The 21,238-nt window shown below is 40.2% G+C and overlaps 1 protein-coding gene across 2 annotated transcripts in view; it reads left to right on the forward strand.

Annotated features, from left to right (window-relative positions):
* Positions 1 to 674: 674 nt before the first annotated feature.
* Positions 675 to 21,238, forward strand: part of GRM1 (glutamate metabotropic receptor 1) — a gene marked incomplete at both ends in the record, with an annotated part of 180,172 nt that continues 159,608 nt past the window's right edge. Inside the window, one exon of one of the 2 annotated variants that reach the window (XM_082048651.1) lies at positions 675 to 1,389. In XM_082048651.1, coding sequence (XP_081904777.1) covers positions 690 to 1,389 — 700 coding nt within the window. The remainder of the gene's footprint in view (positions 1,390 to 21,238) is intronic. The other variant, XM_082048652.1, reaches the window with a different exon arrangement.

Below are 21,238 nucleotides of genomic sequence, written 5' to 3' on the forward strand. Positions count from 1 at the left end.
TTCTCTTTTCACCCCCTTTCTGTATTGGAAAAGGAAATTCCTAAACTGAGAGAGATGCCTTCGGGTAGTCAGAATGCGAGAAGAGAAGCACTTGTCACCTCGCTTGCAGGGCTAGGGACGCTGGGACCAGGCTAGGACAATTCTCGGATGAGCTAACTACCTTGTGAAATTTCCAAAACTTCCCGGGGGCGGAGGAGAGCGTGTTTGCGGCTGAAGGTGCGGGAAACAGCCACCTTGGCTTGAAAAGCGGACACGAAAGGGGTCATATAAACTTAACATATGTGAGTATTTATGATCGCGTGTCAAGGAAAGTAAATACATATTTTACTCCCTCTTGAAACTTCCTTTGGAGAGCTTTTACCGAAGCAAATTGACCTGGGCATTTGCGAAAGCAGTCATCTCGTCAAACTGTGCGGGGTTGCTTTATCGAGCTCTGGTTTGACATCGGTTTCCCGAATAGCGTGTTTTATCCCCTATTTCTATGCCATCAGGTTAAAAGTCTCTAGGATGACGGCTGCCTGGGCACCTTCGAGAGTGATGCTGTAAGATTTCGCTGTGATGGTATTTGGAGCAACTTGGGCGCTGGCGGGGGGAAGCGGATGCCATTTCCTACATGTCCTTAAACGATGTGCAGGCACGAGGAGCACATGAAATTCGTAACCTGGGTCTGGATGACATCGTGCAACAAAATGATTGGCGTGCTGCTGGTCTTTTTCCCTGCTCTGCTCCTGGAGATGGACGTGCTGCCCAGGAGCGCCGGGCGGAAGGTGCTTCTCTCTGCAGCCTCCTCGCAGCGGTCAGTGGCTCGGATGGACGGGGATGTCATCATCGGGGCACTCTTCTCTGTCCATCACCAGCCGCCGGCTGAGAAAGTGCCAGAGAGGAAGTGCGGCGAAATCCGGGAGCAATACGGCATCCAGAGAGTAGAAGCCATGTTTCACACTTTGGATAAAATTAACTCCGATCCGGTCTTGCTACCTAACATCACTCTGGGCAGCGAGATCCGAGACTCCTGCTGGCACTCCTCGGTGGCCCTGGAGCAGAGCATCGAGTTCATACGGGACTCCCTCATCTCCATCAGGGACGACAGGGACGGAGGCACCCGCTGCGTTTCCGACTCGCAGCCCCAGCCCCAGACCAGAGTGAAAAAGCCCATCGCGGGGGTCATCGGCCCCGGCTCCAGCTCGGTTGCTATCCAAGTCCAAAATCTGCTCCAGCTGTTCGACATCCCCCAGATTGCTTACTCCGCCACCAGTATCGACCTGAGCGACAAAACACTGTACAAATACTTCCTCAGGGTGGTCCCCTCCGACACACTGCAAGCCAGGGCCATGCTCGACATCGTCAAGCGCTACAACTGGACCTACGTCTCCGCCGTCCACACGGAAGGTAGGTATGGGGTAGCCCACTGCCTCCCCGGCGGCCCCCGGCAGTTCCCCGGTCGGCCCCGGGGCGCTGCGCCCTCCGCCGGGGCTCCGCAAGGACGCGTCGGTGCTGGGTTACTCATCGGAATCCCGGGGGACCCGGCTTCTCCCCGAGCGAGCACAGACCGCTGCCACCCGGGGAGACCGTGGGGGGAACGGGGAGAAGTGTGTGTTTGTGTGGGCATGCGGTTTCCGCCGGCGCGGAGGAACCCCCCGGCCCCGGGCGCCGCGGCTGCGGGAAACGGGGTGGGGGGTGAGTCAGAGAGTGGGTTGTTTCAGCAGCGCAGGGAAGCCCGCAAGAAATCAGGCGTGTCCTCCCGGCGCCGTCCCCCGTCCTCACTCACACAGAGAGTCGTTCGTGTATTTCTAAATAAAAGTTACCAGATGTGTGCACTGAGATCTGGAGCTGATAGCGGCTCTGGCTGCGTGGGGTGGGGCACGGGGTTCCTCTGTGGGGCCGACGAGCAGGTTTTACATGCTCGGTCTCTACCACCACGGGAAGTTTGGCATTTCTGCCTGAGCAAAAGGGAGTCGCGGCTCGGCAGGGACTCCTGGATTAGCTACTGTCTTTGCTGCGTATGAACTCTTTGTCTGGGACTTGCGAACACAGAAACCTGAAAATCTCTCTGCAGTACAGACAGCGCCTGGAAAGCCACGTCCCGGGGGAAAGGGCGGGCAGTGGCTAGTTTGTCACCAGGTCTGGGCAAGCATGTTGTCATGAAGCTTAAACAATTGTGAAAAATATTGCTCTGTACAATCTGTTCACAGTCAACAGGCTTTGTTAATTTTAAATATCAAGACAAGAATAACAAAAGTAAGGGTATTTTTTAAAGGAGGTGTTGGTTTATAGCCAGGGTACATGAAACAAATTGCAGAAGTAATCCTATAGCCCAGTCATGGTCCTGAAAATGGGATTTTTTGGTACTAAATTGCAAACCCGACCACATTATTGCTGTAATTTTACAACTGTTCTGTTTATCTCACTCTGTCTCTTGCATGGATTTGATTTATGATTCCCCCTGGTTACTGAGCTGACTCCGCACCTTTTATTCTCCCAGAGATTCCTAAGTAAAAAGAATTAAGAACATACATTCTGGTTAATAAATGAAAGAATCTCCAGGAAGAGTTGCATATACAACATTCAAAGGTGAATTGAGTTAAAGTGGACACATAAAACATGAAAGTGCTGCAACTTGGAGCAGGGGGAGGGCAGTAAGAGCAGGGAACAATGACCTGACGTTTGCAGTTCATTTATGCCCTGTTCAGATGAGAAAACGAACTGCTAGCAAGAGTTGGACAAGAGCTATTAAGATTCTCTATTGCTGACAGATACGATTAGATCTTGTGTCAGGTCAGAGTGAAAAATAAACGTGAAAGGGGTAAATTCTTTGTTGATGTAAATCGCCATCTCGCCCTTCAATGCACTTCAGGGGGCTATGCTAACTCGCAGTGCCCGAGGAGCTGCCTCAAGGGACCTGCTCCCTCTCTCCCTCTCGCTCTCTAGATGCAACTGTCCTTGGACCTATCTCTTTTGGAAAAGACCATAGATTATGAAGATTAATTGTTCATTTTTAGAAGATCAGTATGAGTAGCAATTTCAGTCATTGCTTGTGAGAAATTCTAATTAAATATCTATTTACATGAATGTGTTACTGACTGATGAAAACTGCTTGTTGCAAGATATTTTTGTAGGATTTGAAGTGATACTTTTGAAAACAGTGGATCAGTTCTACCTCCATAAGCCAACAGTCTCTTCTTAGGAAACGTCACAAGGATTTTGCAGATTATGCAGCTCAAGATTCATATTTGCCTTTGTTTTTAAATTATTATTAATCTGTATCTGCCATACCTTTATTGTTAGATTTAAGTTACAAATTCCACTGGAAATATATAACGAGTTTCAACTTCGGTGTTTCTTTCCGGAAAGATAAGTTATTATCCCTGCCTCAGTTGCTGTTGGGTGGATTCCATGGCCTTTTTTTTTTTTTTTTCTTTTTTTTTTTTTTTTAAGTGAAATTAGAACTCAAGAAAATCGCTGTAAATTGTGCATTCCTGTTGTTTCAAATCCCATGCATTCACTGTGAGAGACTTGCATGCCGGTACATTAAAGGTGGGATCATTCTTCACAGAAAACACAAAGCCTCTCTGAATAATAGTCTGCATGAACAGGAGCTGCTCCATCCATGCTATGTTTGGAAATATGGGGATAAAGTGTAGTTAGAAACATTCCTCCTCCACGCTTACTCATAGGCCTCTATGCTGTCTTGGTGATGGGCTGTAAAATGTGCTGGGAGGAATTCTAGGGCATCATGGGTTGGAGAATCACTTCAGCAGGGACTGTGAGAAATGGGCGCATTTCTAGGAAATGCGCATGTTTCTAGGAAATGTGCAGGTTGACACCGTGAAGAGGTTTCACCTTCTTAGTACCTCAGATCCAGGCTGGTCACTTCTTGAGAGCAGACAAGATGCTTGGTTTCTATCCAACCCCTCGTTTTCACGGGGATGGACAATCCTCAGCTCTTGAAGCCACCCAACCACAAGGGGATGCAGTGAGACCACTGAGCTGATGGACTACCTGTGCCAGCTGGCCCTGCTTCTCAGCCCACAGTGGCCCAGGGGCACAGAAATAACCCAAAGATGATGAGCCCTTTCTTCGACAGTTTGAACCATCCTACTCCTCTATTTACCCTTTTTCCACTCCTGTACTCTATCTGGAGTTATGTGAATGCCCAAAACAATACCAGTCTACACAATTATACCTTTAATGAAAACCAGAAATAAATACACAATCAGTGCTTGCCTTTCTTAACATGAAGCCTACATATACCATAAGAATGAAGATAACACAGTCACCCAATGTGCAGCATGGTGTATTTAAGTAGTCTCCAATATCCTACTTTGCATTCACAGAATCACAGAATGTTAGGGATTGGAAGGGACCTCACAAGATCATCTAGTCCAATCCCCCTGCTGGAGCAGGAACATCTAGGTGAGGTTACACAGGAATGTGTTTAGATGAGTTTTGAATGTCTCCAGAGTAGGAGACTCCACAACTCCCCTGGGCAGCGTGTTCCAGTGTTCTGTTACCCTCACTGAGAAGAAGTTTCTTTTCATATTTAAGTGGAACCTCTTGTGTTCCAGTTTGAACCCATTACCCCTTGTCCTATCATTGGTTGTCACCGAGAAGAGCCTGGCTCCATCCTTATGACACTCACCCTTTATATATTTATAAACATTAATAAGGTCACCCCTCAGTCTCCTCCAAGCTAAAGAGACCCAGCTCCCTCAGCCTTTCCTCATAAGGGAGATGCTCCACTCCCTTAATCATCTTTGTGGCTCTGCGCTGGACTCTCTCCAGCGGTTCCCTGTCCTTCTTGAACTGAGGAGCCCAGGACTGGACACAATATTCCAGATGCGGTCTCACCAGGGCAGAGTAGAGGGGAAGGAGAACCTCTCTTGACCTACTAACCACCCTTCTTCTAATACACCCCAGGATGCCATTGGCGTTCTTGGCCACAAGGGCAGAGTGCTAGCTCTTGGTCGTCCTGTTGTCCACCAGGACCCCCAGGTCCCTTTCCTCTACACTGCTCTCTAATAGGTCATTCCCCAACTTATACTGGAACCTGGGGTTGTTCCTATCCAGATGCCAGACTCTACACTTGCCCTTGTTATATTTTATTAAAGTTTTCCCCACCCAACTCTCCAGCCTGTCCAGGTCTCGCTGGATGGCAGCACAGCCTTCTGGCGTGTCAGCCACTCCTCCCAGCTTGGTGTCATCAGCAAGCTTGCTGATAGTACACTCTATTCCCTCATCCAAGTCATTGATTAATTTCTTGAATAGTACTGGTCCCAGTACTGACCCTTGAGGCACTCCATTAGATACAGGCCTCCAACTAGACTCTGCCCCATTGACCACGACTCTCTGGCTTCTTTCCTTCAGCCAGTTCACAGTCCACCTCACTACCTGATCATCCAGACCACATTTCCTCGGTTCAGCAGCAAATCTGTTAACATGATAATTAGTATTAATTACTGGTGACCACATTTAATTGTACACAATCTCTACATCCTAGTACCTGAAGCTGCATGGAGATACGTTGTACCTGTTGGGGAGGTTTTGCAAAGTTGTTTATTGAGATGTACAAACATTGCACTTGGGTAGAAACTTCTCAGTGAATAAAATCTGTTTTCAAAAGGGTGACGTAGCACATTGCCCCTTTTAGATTAAAATTGACACGTAAAGCTCCACATTTAAGAACAAAGAAAGGTGAGTTACTATGTTTGATTATATTGTTATGTATCTCAGTTGAGCATAGTTGTATATCATAAGAGTGCATTTTTTCCAGAGTGGGCAGTAGGCATTAAATGATGTGAGAAATCTGTGCATTTGCTGTTGGAAGGCTGTGTAACTGTATGGTAGCTGCAAGGCATTTTCAAGGCTATTATTTCTTTAAGGATTCTTCAAAGGTAATTCAGTGTTGGAGTTCTTGGTGTGTGCACATCTCAGCTCTTAGGCTTGGAAGTCATTCTTATCTGGAAATGCACATAAGTGGATGTCTAACTCCGAGCCAAGGCTTCCTATAGAAATCAAAGGCATAAAAAGCACATACGTTAAGCTGGGCACAATCCCAATTGTGATAAGGGCAAAAGGAACTACACTTGCTAAAGGTTTCTTTCAAAGTGTGATATTCTGGTCTTCGATGAGATAACATCAGAGTCAGGTATTATTTTCAACTTACTAGGCAGTCACTAGTTATTTGGTCAAACTGTGAAGAACTACAAGGGCACATTTCCTTCCTTGCCCAGAGAAAAGCCGCTGGGCTGCCCCCAGGATGAGACAGGGAATGGTGAGCGGAGATGGCAGGCATTACTTCTGTGCTGTTTTGATGCTGAAGGCACAGAAATTACTAGGGCTGTCTCCAGAAAACACAGAGTGTGTGAGAGGTTGATGTCTGTTACACCAACTTCCAAAACCCACAGGACACCTGCACCCCAGCTAGTGGTCAGCATGGAGTCTCCACCAAATCCATCCTCATCTTCAGCTGTTCCTCATACATGAAGGAGGAAAGATGATGGTGTAAGAAGCCTTTATATCACCTCATCTTCCAAATATCACTTCATCTTCCAAATGTATCTCTTGTGAATAAGCAAATAGAAATACTTCATGCCTCTGTCTTTTCGTTTAAATCATTGCATACATGTTAGCCTTGTGAAATGTATGTGAGCTTTGTGATACTGTGAAAAAAAATCTGTATGGGCAGAATAGATCCATTTGAGTGCTATTTGCGATTTATGGACCATTCTTACACTTTACTGTACAAATACCCCTTTATAAACAAAATTTCCATTCCAACAAATCAACATGCAGACTTGGTAGAAACAACTTCGGAAATTGAATGATTAAGTTAATTGCACCAAATTTTGGCTGTTTATAGATTAATTTTACTGAGAGCATGGAGATGTTTCTGTTCTTGATCAGTTTTGTAAGATTTGTATTGCCAGGCTACTCCTTTTGCTTGAGTATAAGGCTTAAAATGAACTATGATGAAGCAGATGGCACAACTGTAAAGACTTTCAGATCAAAGTAGATGGTAAGTAGGTTGTCTTCACAATATTTTTTGATAACCTGACTGCCACACGCTCTCCGTTGTAGTAATGTACAGGAAACTAATAAACATGGTTATATATGTTGGAAAGAGGATGAAAGGGAGTGAATCTTGTGCTTTATTGCAAATTTCACGAGAAATAATTTCTTTCAGTAGAACTCACTGAAGTAGCTGTAGAGGTGCTAGAAAATATTTGTGTTTAAAGATAAGTGGGGTAATATCTATCAAATAACTCAAAGAAATAATTTTTGTACAATTGTGTTTAATTTCTCACAAGGTGTTTCTACAGCTGTTTCTAACAATGTTACATTATTAATTCCATGGTATCTCTCACTTTTCGATAAAATTATGACCAGGCAATATAGAAAAACAACCCCAATTCAAATGTGTGAAATTTCAGAGTTTGCAAACTGTTCTATAGGTACCAACAGTTTCAAAAATACTCTTAAAAGTTAACCTCATGAAATGTTGTGATTTGTGCCTGAGATGGATGTTCACAAATGCATATTCCAATCTATCTTTTCTCCATTTAACTAGCTTCACTAACCATCTGCAAAGGCTTTGTGACAGTGAAAAAAGGAGAGAGATATGTCCCAAGGAGGACAGAAATTAATTTGAAAACAACTAGGGACTAGAATATTCCCTGCATAGAATACATTAGTTGTATTTATTAGAAAGTCCTAGAGGAATCATATATAACAATTGAAGTCAACAAATTTATTGTGGGTGACAAACACCATAGAGATCAAAATAAATTTCTTCTTGAAAATATATTGCTTTGCTGTACTCCTAAATTCACAAATAATATAGCTTTTCAACCACACAACTGGCAGCTGCACGAGTTAAATCAACTCAAAAGGCTCATCCAACTTCTGTGCCTGCCTTCTCAGCGATACTGCTGGAGTTTATATTTATCAGTCAACACTGTGAGTTCAACTGTGTTTTACTTCTATTTTTTTCTGCACTATGCCCTTGCCTTCAGATTTGTATGTCCCATGTTCCTTGTAAACTCCTGCAGGATTCTTGTCTCACTGAAGGGTATTTTAAAAAAGCTAAATGATCTTGACTTTCTCAAAAAGCAATGTGAAAATTCCTCTAAAATATTCCTTTGAACATATGGACATATGTTTTTGTATGTTTTGTAATATGACAGTGCTTGTGCTTAGGTTTCTCAGACAGAAAACCAAATGCTTTTTGAAGTGAAATCGTATAACTAGAAGTATTGTCACCCATTGGGAATGCTTCTTCAGGGGTCTGATGTGTCAGTGGGCTGGTAAGTGTAGTGGGAGACCAGAAGCATTGCACCTGCCACACGCAACCCAGAAAAATACTGATCAAAGTCATTACTAAATGGTGCTCAGTGACCCAAGCGAAACAAAGTGAGGATTTCAGTGTATTTTCTGGGTGGCAGGTGTTTGCAGCATAAGCCACCGTCACAGATGGCACTAATTAACAACTGCGCTGGCAGACTCTGAACAGAAGGACCAGAAACTGGCTGGACATGAACTACAATAGTGCTTCACCTGAAGAAAACATCCCTTCATCTATGGGGATCTAAGGGATGCCAAGGGATATCGCCAGAGATGGGTGGGGAGAGGTATGTGACAAATGCTGTACTAGTCCTTCAACAGTGGGCTGAATATTAAAAGAAGAAAGAGCAGGACACATATAGGGCATACCTTCGCAGCTCCGCGATGTAGTGACTTCCCAAACACTATGGCTACCAGTAACCAATGGACCTTTCCTTCATTAATTCATCTAATCCACTTTTTTATCTGTTTATACTTCAGTCTCTACAGTATCATAAAAATTATTTCTATAACTGAATCGTATGTTGTGTGAACAATTGTTATTTATTTAAAAATATTCCTTGATGATTGTATTACCTTCATACATTCATACAAAACTCATCATTTGTTAATTCTAATAATTAATCTGTTCCAACATGAAATGTGAAAAAAAGAGCCATATTCAGTATTCAGGGTGGAGGTACACCATGGTTAAACTCACTCATGAAGTAACAATTTCAGTGTTGCTCTCAGACCTTTCCTAATAAACCTCCAGTACTCCATTGCCTTTGTAGCTACCACCATGCACCGAACCGCTGTTGTCAGAAAATACTTCAAAATTACGGCAAACCCCCCTTTTTTTTTTTTTTTTAATGTTAAAGCCTACTTCAGAGGCCATTATACATGAGGTTTTCCTCACATGTGTTACTCTTTGTTTATTAACACGAAATTTATTTCCCACAGTTTGGTTCCTATTTCTTAGCCAATTATTAATCCAGGGCCTTCTGTTGTATTCCATATTACCTCTATTTCTGTCAGAACCTTTAATAAGGGGCCTCATCAAAAGTTTTCTTAAATTCCTAGTACTCTGTAGTGATTCTATAATTTGTATGGTTACTTGCTCCAACAAAGAAATCTAATAAACATTTAAGGTGTATGTTTTCTCTGCAAAACCTATGTTGGTTCTCCCCTAATATGGCATATTTATTTACCTGTGCATTTAAACTGTTTTTGTTATGGTTCCTAACACTTAGCTTTGTGTAGAAGTATCTTAAGTCTGCAGAAACATCATGTCTGTTGCTCATTGGATTACCCTCTATGCCTCTATATAAATTCTGTTAAAAATGAAAACGTGAAAATATAACATAGCTTTTTCCACTTTACCAATTTCAACTGTTTTGGCACTAAGGCTAGTTTAACTAGTGGTAACATACCACAACAGAAAATTAGCTGGTATTAGCAATGTGTTAATGTCTGTCTCATGGATTTATTCTAAAATACATTCTATTGACACTCTGAGACAAAAGTTCAATTTTATCCTACATAAAGGAATGACCTTTGTATGAGAAAGAAACTATCTGCCTTCACAGGCAGTGCACTCAGAGAATTAATTTAACGTTTCTGTTATGGTTTTACCTTCCCTGAGTGCTCTTTTTATATAACTGGTTATCACTGAATATCAGGCAAGTTTCCCATTTCTGGAATATTTGAAGAATGGTAGGTTATCAGATTCTATGCCTTTATGTCTCAAAATTGTTTCATCTTGTTTTATTTTGGTTTTATATTTCCTTTGTCAAGGTATATCCTGTTGTCTTTCCCTCATTAGGACACAACTTGGACTTTTAAAGTATTTGGTTTATTTTTATGTGTTTTTTTATTATTTTTATTTTGTTTTGTTTTATTTTAATAGCCTTAGGAAATTTACTTTTCTGCTTTATCATGCTGGTTTTTTTGATCCTTTTGGAGCTTTGGCTTTCAGCATCTCATATATTTCTGAGTAGTTTCCACATAATTTCTTAGTATTTCACTCTTTTGGATGCTCCTTTTAGTGTCCTTGAAATTAGCTTTCTCATTTTTACATAATTTATTTTGTTTTAAATTAAATATTACTGTCGCTGATGCAGCTTTTTCTATCCAAATAAGACTGAAGTACAGTCACAATTACAGACTATTTTTTTTATAGTTAGGTCTCAATAAGGCCTTGTATACTGCTCAAGGCTAAATCTAGAGCTGCTTCTTCTTCTGTGAGTTCAATGAGCAGATGAGTAACACACATGAAAAATAAATCAATACCCAGTATGTAAGATTCGCCTTCATTTTCCATTATCTAACTACAGTCTGGCAGCACCACATACAGAGCCAGGGTGTGTTAATAGTGTTTTGTGACATGTGGGGTGCTTTTTAATGAAAAGTACTGTGCATCACAAGCTGTACTTTTCTCTTGTGACATGCCGCTATCAAGATGGCTTGTGTCTATCAAAAACCAGCGTGACAGATATTTCATTTCACTGAAAAGTCATATTGTTTGTTATACAATGCCATGGTCCTCCATTTGAACAGTTTCCATTTGTTTTCTCTCCTGAATGTTTTCAAACAAATGCATTTCTTAAAGTATATATGAATTTTATTAACAGTCAGCAGTGATTTACAAGCCCCTTTGAAACGTGATAGAAATGTTTTAAGGATAGACATTTGGCAGTTCTGGTAGACAAAGCAGAGAAGATCATTGTCCTGTGCTGGTGCAGAGAGCAGGTGTAGCTGTAAGGTGCCTGATCCTTCTCTCATTGAAGTTAGTCTTCTGTTGAGTCCAATGGATCCTGAGCGGGGCTCAGCATGGCTATCAGATGTTGTTTTTTTGAGTTATGGAGCTGACATCCTTTGGAAAGCACTGAAAATCCACAGAGCTTGTGAATGCCACAGACGGAACCTCATAGTTAATTGTAAGTAATGTAAGTACTGTAATTGTAAGTAGTGTAAAACTGTGTGAAGGCAAACAGTGTTTGTTGGATTTGCATACATATTAGAAGATATTAATATACATATTTTTTCCCTCCAACTAGAAGAAGGCTGAATCTAGTTCACTTCTTCCAATACAAACTCCCCAGTGAATTTAACTCTTATTTCTCTTTGCAAATTGTTTGAGGAGCAAACTTTCATTTCCTTAAATACAATCACAATTTGCAGTTGTTTGACCAGCAACTTTCATCCTTATTCAGCTGTGGATACAGATGGATTTGTACAAACAGTAATTCCCCAAACTTTTATTCACACAAATTCATCCTGGCAAACAGCAATAAGAACCAGACATGAATATTGCTCAAGTGACAGCTTTTTGAAATCTGGACAAGTGTTCATAAATACTTTCTTAAAACATCTGGCCAGGCTCCATTGAACATTGAATGTTTCTTCCTCTGTGGAGTAGAATATAAAAGATAAATTTGGAATTAATCGTCAGGACATGAGAAAACCTTTCATGCTTATTTGTATAAGCCTTTCTTACCCACATGGTGCTGTGGAGAAACTTTAGCAAATGGTAATTTGGCATGTAGATCCTCGTGCTGGGTTTTGAAAGATGGTGATCCTCCTTGTGCAAATGTATTTCTCTGACTGCAAGCTCCACATGCATAAATCCCAGTCTCTTGCCTGAGCAGCAAATACATGAAACTGAATATTGACAGTGCTGTGAAGGAACGCTATATTATCAGCATTGCTGAAACTGGTAGGATTTGAGAGATTGGAAAGTTAAAATCCACTCCTATTGAACTGTTAAGAATGGATTACAGCACTGGGCTGACAATATTCTCCTGGAGAATGCCAGGCCATATTTTCTTGGAAGGATAAACTCATGTCCAGGGTCAGATTAAAAACTTTATAGCTATATGAAGTTAAGTGCTGAGCTGGGACAGTCATCCTGCTGGAATAAATATGTTCAAGATTTTGAGAAGCGGGAATGAGCCAGGCAGCAGCTCTGACAGCCTGGATATCACTAGCCCTTTCTTGTTTCTTTTCCCCACAAGGCACCACAGTTGTGGTCCTCAGGTGTCACTGCATTCCCTTGTAAATATGCTTAGCCTCCCTCTTGCATGTGGACACCTGCCTGACTCAAACTGTTCTTTGTCCACGGTCGATTTTGACCAGGACTCCAACATCCAACAGCTCAGTCTGTGCATACTAAGTGACATGGTGCCGGTGTCAGTCACCCAGAGCCTGAATTTCTCCTCCCTCCCATACAGTGCCCATCTGCAGGTGAAATTATAAGAATGTCAGGAAGATTTTCCAGGAGCTCCTTCTGGATTTGTCACTGACCTCAGAAAGAGATCCCCAATATTCTGTTAAACACAGGCCCATAACCATGCCTCCACTGTTGCCCCCCTGCAAAAAATGAAGGATAGGGCTGTATGTACTAAAAGTTTGAGTCTGCAGCGTGAGGACAGTAATGTACAAAGCTGATGTTATGAAGTTGAGTGAGGCAATGAATGTTGATTTCAATATATTATGAGACAGCCAAAAATGGACAGTATTGAGTTATGCCAAAAATCAAAACGCAAAAGACAAATGAGCTATGCCAGACAGCTCTGGCTACCAAGACAGCAATCCTCAGAAAAATAAGAAGATGATGATTCAGGATTCAGCTGACAAAGAATTGTAATTAAATAAAAACCAATCAGTGTGACTCTAGGGAAAATAGGTCTTCTCAAACAAACCTGATTTTTATTCCCTGATGAAAGTACAAATTTGGTACCTACAGACAACAGTGTGGCTGAAATACCTTGAATTTCTGTCAGGCACTGAATTAGTATTATAGGATATTTTTATTAAAAAAGTGCTGTTCAGTGTCAGGAAAACAGATGTCACATACATCAGCACACAGACCTCAGCAAGTAAAGTGACCATCAAATGACACAATGTCTACCACAATGCACAGAGCTTGACAAAGTGTCTAATGCCTCACTGTCTTCATCAATGATATACAAAGAATAACTGCTGACAAGATATGCAGATTTGTGAAATGGCCATTAATGGGGAGAAAAGGGAAGATTCAGATCTCTTGGTAAGCTAGGTCCAGTCTAAGAAAATGTGTGCTAATAAAGGCAAATGCCAACCATAAATAAAGGAATAAAGCACATGTGCAACTTACATAGAAGAATTGTGATCCCTGAAAGAAATCCTAAATATATTATATGGTTACAGAGGGGCTGCATCAAAATAAGAAAACCCAACCTAGAATATAAAAAGCTAACATCATCCTTGAGAGAGTGGCAACTTTACCTCAATCTAAGGATTATTAGCATTAATTTTGCTGTTCTTTGTTCAGTTCTGTTGTCAACATTTTAAAAAGAAAAGTAAAATATTAAAAAGAGAGAGGGACAAACAATTTGAGGGCTGAAAAAAAATGCCTTGTAGCAGGAAGCTAAACAAGCTTAGTCTATCTGGTTTGTCAAAAAAGAGATACAGCTTGAGTTATCAAAAAGTTTCATTTCCTTCAAGCAAACAAAACCAGTAGGAACCACAGGGCTCTGCATCCTAATGGCTAAATGCATAACAAGTGCCAACTGCTGGTAAGCCAACAAGTTCCAATTAGAAAAAAGACAAACAGTTTTGCTTTTGATGGTGACTAACCACTGGGACAAATGACTGAGGCAAGTGATACATTTTCAGACTTTTGATGTTGTCTAATCAAAATTTGCTGCAGGTGTTCCAGAACAGTTTTATTTGAAATGCAACTCACTGGACACAGTACAGTGGGATCTGGAGTGCATGTATGGGCTGGCGTTGTGCAGGTGGTAAGATGTGAAGAGCTGATGTTTCTTTCTGGCATTAAATCTTGTTCATTTATGGATAGTTTTGATTATGTAAGCAGGCAGGAAAAAAGTTTAATTTAAAGAGTAACTTAACATTCATGTGTTCACTCAGCTGCTCAGCTGCCTTGGAAAATTTGAAGTATCCTGACCTGTTGATATGGATGGTAGAGGAAGAGAAACTCAGGATGAAATAATCCCCTCCATCAAATTCAGTCCACAGTTGCAGTTTACGTGCATTATATTAAGTCAATATTTATTCCCTTTCCAGTAGCTGGTGCTTGTCATGCATTTTACTGTCAGATTACAGAGCCCTTTAGTTCCCACTATTTTTGTTTGCTTGGGGGAAATTTTTGGTTTCATGTGAATTTTATACTGCACTTATTCTCTTACTAGTAACATAAATGTTGGCCCCTGTGACTGAAGAAAACAGCAAGTTTTCTAAAAGGACACAGTGACATTTTTCTATGGTCTCATCAACTAGAATACTGTTTTGTACCTAAAATGATGTAATTCATCTGACAGACCATGCAAAAAAAAAAAAACACAACAAACTAAACCAAAGACCAAAAAACAACAAACAAAAACAAATGGAAAAAACACCGTGGAAGAAAACAAGAAGTTGGTAGCTAGAATAATTAACATTTTGACCCTGCATTTTTTCTAGAAAGGAATTCAGTGGTGAATTTTGTGAATGTATGTTTTAATTTTAACAGAGAAAATATGGGCATTGGTATTTTCTGGTTGTTTCAGAACACAACAAGCATGTTATAGATGCTATCCATTCATGCAATGTCCTCTTACAAGGCAATTTAGAGTATAGTCATGTTTGAAAACTCATTGTCCTTGTCACACCTACTTGTGCCTTTTCTACTGAGTCCAAATATATGTGAAATAATGTATTCCACTTTTGTCATAGCTGTGGTGTTGCCTGTGAAATCTGAAGCAGAAATGTGCTGGTACCACAAATACCCAAAGCCACATCACTGCTTTTTATAGTTCATATCCTGAGGACACATGAATAATAAAATGCTCTTTAAAATTCTGGAAATACATCTGTATTTACATTCAGAACTATGATGTGACTTTAATGCAGTCAATGGGAGCTACTGACTGAAATTTATCCATACATCTGACTCTATGGAAAGATTCTTTAAGGTGCAGAATACTCTTGCTTGAGTACACCCAAAGCAGTGTGAACAGTAGCTTAACTTTAAGCACTTGAATTATGGAGGACAAGAATTAACCACAGGCTTACAGAACACAGTTTCTGGAGATTGCTGACATCACAGCAATGTCCAGTGCTGTACAAGATTAGGCACGATGTGCTTATCCCACATTAAATACAGGCTTTCTACCAATGAAACTAATGTTTATAAGCCTTGTGAAAGGTCTGTGTAGTGGGTTAGGCTAGGGGGAAACAAAACAACCTTAGAACTGTGCATATCAGAGGATTATGAAAACTGATGAGTGCATTGACTAAAGAAAGGCTACAGCTCACTGGGGAAAAAGGGCAGGATTTTGGATGTGCTGCTTTGAAGAGATAGGTAAAAATTAGTTTCCACCATCTTGTCTTTCTCAAATTAAAGTGGAGTGCTGAAATAACTGATTAGCTCATCTATCTTTTCTAATTTTGTAACCAGAAGATCAAGGTAAGTAGGCAGCTGAGTGCTGGAAATTCATTGTATTTGCCCATGTAAGAATTAGGATTTATTTTAATGTATTTTATTTGTTTTGCTTTTATTACCCATTTGCTAGAAACTGGATTACACCAGGGTGTAATGCAGTCATCTCAATTTTTTTTTTCTCTCTTTTTTTTAATGAATGCTTTTAGAGAGCTGATTTGTGTGTGCTTAAATTCACAAGCTCAGACAGCAATATCATCATAATACGTGCAAGAAAATAAGACACAGAGCAGAAAAAGAAAGGAACTATTTCTGCGTCTCTACCACACAAAAACTTGTAAAAGGCTACTGGCTTTTTGATGTTACCAGTTTCCTTATATCAGTACAAACTTCAAACTTCCTTGACTTCCAAGGAAGCTATCTTAAATTGCCTGTCCTCTAACAAATACTAACTTAAATTACAGAATACATGTTTTTTTTGTGAACCTTTTTTTTTTTTTTTTTTTTTTTTTTAAATTACAAATTGCAGCTCATATTCAGAATAAGCACTATGTACTTCATTGCTCGGTAGGGAGGTTTCATTGTGTACCCAGCAGAACACCCAAGGTGACTGACTGGGAGCTGCCATGGAACAGCACTGGCTTAGTTGGGAGAGATTCTTGTTGAAGAGAGATTCTCTTGTTGAAGAGATTCTTGAAAAATGATTTGATTTCACTGAATAAGCACCTTCCAAAAGAGGAAGCATCCTATAGGAATCTTCTAACTGTCTCTGTCTCTAATTCTGCATCTCATCATCCCATCCCCTAAAAATGAGAGCTTGTACCTTCCTGTACTAAGTTCTCCTGGTTTTTACCACAGCTTCCTCTCTCAGGCCTGTATCTCAGAATCTATATTAATACCTAAAACTATTTCTATAAGGCTCAGTTGAATATTTATTATTCTTAGAAAGTATTGTGTTCTGGAAAAGCACACGCTTATTGCCAGATCTTTCTTCTTGAGTACTGTTTTTTTCATGTTTTTACTATAAGCCACCATATTTTGGTGATTTGAACAAACACATATAAGAACCTCTGGACCATACAGAAGTGACAATCATGCCCTCAATCACTGGGAAATCTGTATTATTTAGATTAAAAAAAAAAATCTGTCTGAGCTGATCTGTAAGCTTAGTTTTCAGACAGGCAAAGAATTTGAAAAAAGGCTTTGTAGTCATTACAGTTAGATCATAATTAGCTTTTTATTGTTGTAAGTTATTTTAATCTAAAAATAGAATTCACTTTCAACCCTATTCCATTGATGTCAATGGAAGATTTGTCACTGATTTCTGTTGGAAGAGGTTTTGGGTATAATTATTACACAATTTCAATGCAAATATACATACATACAAGGAAAATGTATAACTATATGAGGAAAGAGGCTTATGAAACAGGGGAGCTGAGGGAAAGCCTGTACATCTTATTAATAGAAACAACATTTTATCAGTTTGCCTCATTTTTATGTGCTAATATTTCAGGAATACATTCTAAGAATGTAAGTCCTTTTAAAGAATTGCTTCATGGTAATGTACATTTGAATTTCAGTCTCAGGGAAACTTGGCTTTATGCTACTACTAATTATCTTTGTGGTGACAAAGGCCATTGTTATTTAGAATAAAGGAAAAGGATGTTCTCTATACTCTAATCAGGAGCACAAATAGGCAAGGACATACGTTATTTTAGCAAACAAGAGAGTGGGAATGATGTACACCTGAAAGCACAGATGTTTTACCCATAATTTCTGCAACTTTGATTTTATTCAGAGCATTTAAGTTCTGCATGCATCAGATTTCTGCTTCACTGCTAATACGGATTAGATCCAGTAGACAAGAGGGATCCAAATATGTTTCACAATTACATGAAGAAAACTAAAAAAAATGAGGATATTTTACCTTAATCCTAACTCACCTTGAAATGGTGATTTGCTACACCTCTGCTGTAGAGATAAATGATAAATTAACATATTTATTATGGACAAAAGTGCTTTGGACAACTGAAAATAAAATATCTCAACATTAAAACAATGTTTTATTCTGGGGTACTCTTAGTAAGATCCAAGGAGGGAAACATGATGTTGGTTCTTACTTTACATGTTATCTCACTGATCATGCTGACTATAAGAGAGTTCAGATCAAATTTTCCTCTGAGAAGATGGGAATACCATTTTGTGAAGCATTACTGTAAAAAGTTACACTGCTGTATTTTGGAAGAACTTTCTACATGTCGATTGTTCCAAGTGGTGGGTTGACCCTGGCCAGCAGTCAACCACCCACACGGTCACTTGCTCACTCCTTCCCACTCTGTACCATTGGGATGAGAAGAGAAAATAGGAAGAACGAGAATGAGAAAAGTTTTGAGTCAAGAAAAAGAGAGCTTAATAGATGCAGGAAGGAGGAAAAATACTGTAGTGAAAGAAAGGAAGTTGCTTACCACATCTGACAGGCAGACCTACACTCAAACAAAGATCTCCAAACAATGACCCCCTTGGAAGCCCAAAAGCCCTTTCTACCTCAGTTTTTATCAGTGAGCACATTGTCATATAGTACAGATTAAGCCCCTGGCCAGTTCGAGTCAGCTGTCCTGGTTGTGTCTGCATCCAGTTTCTTGCCCGTCCCCAACCTACTTGCTATGGGGGATAGGGGGCAGAGCGGGAAAAAGAGAAAGCCCTGGTGCTGTGTGAGCATGCTTCAGCAATAGCTGAAACACTGGTGTGTTAGCAACACTGTTTTAGGAACAAATCAGAAGCACAGCCCTATACAGGCTGCTGTGAAGAAAGTTAACTCCATCCCAGCCAGATCCAGTAGAGTTTAGCTGGAGAAATACCGTATTTCAGTGATTCAGTCACTCTTCCATGTGAAAGATGTATTTTCTTATCCTCTTGTGTCAAAATTGAAACTGCATTGCCCACTTGTCTGATGAGTGCTCTGAATGCTGAATGGCTTGACTTGAACTTTTATGTCTGCAGAAGTCTTGTTGAGTTTGTAATGTCAACATACTGCAGCTTTCCCAACTTAGCACATTAGAGTTAATGACATTACTGTTTCAACTTGTAGCTAGTCAAGTACTTCAAAGTGTAATATTATTTAATCTAGATTTACAACCTAGAGCACTCTAATGGACAGTTCCCAGGTTGGATGCTTCATGCTTAAGTAGCCTGGATGTCTGTGCTACTGCTCTGCTGACAAGTTATAGGGGCATGTTAACAGACAAATGACATTTTCTACACCTAAATTTGAAAATTTCTTCATGTTAAAGATATTTACAAGTGTTCTAGAAGCTTGTGAGCATATGAGACTGTTTTGAAATAGGAACAGTATTTTAGGAATGCAGACTAGAGGCAGAAGTACAGCTTTGGTGCCACTCGAGCAGAGGTTTCTGAAGAAACAGTCCAACTCAAAATCACATAATTCTTCAAGCATCTTATTCATGGACTCCCCACACTATATAATTGTCTGTGTACACTTAATGCATTTTAAAATCCAGCCTGGTAAATTCCTTAATATCAATAGTTTCCTTGGAATGTTGTTTTAGAATTTAATTCCTTCTACAATTAAAAGTTGCTTAATGCTTTTATTTTGGTTCTTGCTTTGAAGGTTTTTTTTTTGATCCAAGAAGGAGATTGAGCCCTCGGAAATATCACTTTAAGTAACATCTCCCTGTCTTTCATAATCTTGATGGATACTCACTGAAACTTCACCAGTTTTCCAATATCTTGTAGTACTGGATATTACTGCAGAAACAGTCATAATGCTGTGAAATAGAATAGAATTAAGGTAATATGTTCTCTCTCTGTTACTGCAGTATAACACTTATTTATGTAACTAAAACCTAATTATATTATTTTTGTAAGCACATCATTACCTTCAGTGCTTCTCTATTATAACCCCTAAGCTAGTGATTGCATTCCGTGATGGAGTACAAGATCCTGTATGTGCAGCATTTTTATTTCCTGAGATTTTAAATTAATGTGTGTATTTAGCTGCATATTTCTTTGTCTATGCCCAGTTTACTGAATTATCTAAATCATGCTGCATTAGTAACTTGTCTCCCAGTCTTTCTGTCATTTGCAAATGTCATTGGTAATGTTTTTGTATTTTTTTTTTCCAGGTCACTGATTAATGTTAACTAGTAAAATCTATGAAAAGAACCGTATGGGACACAATAAAGAGACACTCATTCAATGAGTGTTCACTCACTGCAAGTATATGGTGACATCTACCCGCCAGATTTTAATCTATTTTATGTATGCAACACTGATTCTTATCGTTCAAGGTTCACAGCCAAAATGCCATCCAAAATAAAGGTAGATGACCTGTGGAAAACTAACTGTATTGCATTGACATTATTATTTTTAATAATGAAGCTCCCTTGATAAAAGATATTTTGGATTACTGAATTTGAAAGACCTAGTTTCCACATATACATAACAATTGGCACCTGTTACGTTGCCTCACTCTCTTAACTTTTTTCCTACTCAAGTTCCATGACAGCTTGTGAGTTATTTTGTCCAGAATGGATGTCAGGCTGACAGACCTGTAATTACCCAGGTTAACTCACTCATCCTTTTAAAATATTGTCCAATACTGCCTTTGTTGCAGTCTTCTGGCACTTTACGAGTTCCAATATATATTGAAAATAATTTCTGGCAGTTCAGAGAGCTCAGCAGCAGCTTCTGTCAGAAGTTATCTGAACACATCAATTTAAAAATGCCTGACTTTTGGAACTGCCACTTGATTTCCTTCTGAATTGGGAAGGGAAATTACCATTCTTCATCACCATCAACACCCTCATCGTCTTCTGGTATGTATACATTATCTGTCTCTTTTCCAAAATAAGGAACAAAAACTTCTAAAATGCTTCTTCCCATTCTGCAGGGTCCCTTCTAGCACTGCCCCATCATCATTGTCCTTTATCTGTATCCTTTTCTTTCTTTCCTTTTCTGCACTTCTCAGCTTCTAATCTTTCTCTGTTATCTTTTGGACTGCCATACCGCCAACTGTAGCCAAATGGGATAATTTCCTTTTTTTTTTTCCAAAACAGGAAGGCCAGTTCAGATCTAAGAAAAGAGCATGGCTGGGTGGGCTTACTGGGAGAGGCTGAGGAAGGCCCAGCTCTGCTCCCCAGTTTCCCTGTGCTTAGTCTGGCAGGAAGGGCTGGTTGGTGTCACTAAGGGAAAGAGATGATATGTGAGACAGTAGAGGAGTGACAGCTCCCAATAGAAGTGGTCAGGGCTCCCACACTCCATATCTTGGGAGCTGCCAGGAGTGACCGACCTGCTGCTCCAGAGCTTTCACCCAGCCCTGCATCCCAGGGCCTCTGTTTTGCTCATGTATTCAACAAACTTTGAGTCAGCTCCAGTTACAGAGCTCCCTGCTTAGCAGATGGCTGTTGCTGTGCATGTTCAGATGGCAAATCTCTGATGGTGTTGCCCAGATAGGTTGCCCAGTGAACATTTGGGCCA

Source organism: Streptopelia decaocto (assembly GCF_964273445.1).
Source record: "Streptopelia decaocto genome assembly, chromosome: 3".
NCBI lineage: Eukaryota > Metazoa > Chordata > Aves > Columbiformes > Columbidae > Streptopelia > Streptopelia decaocto.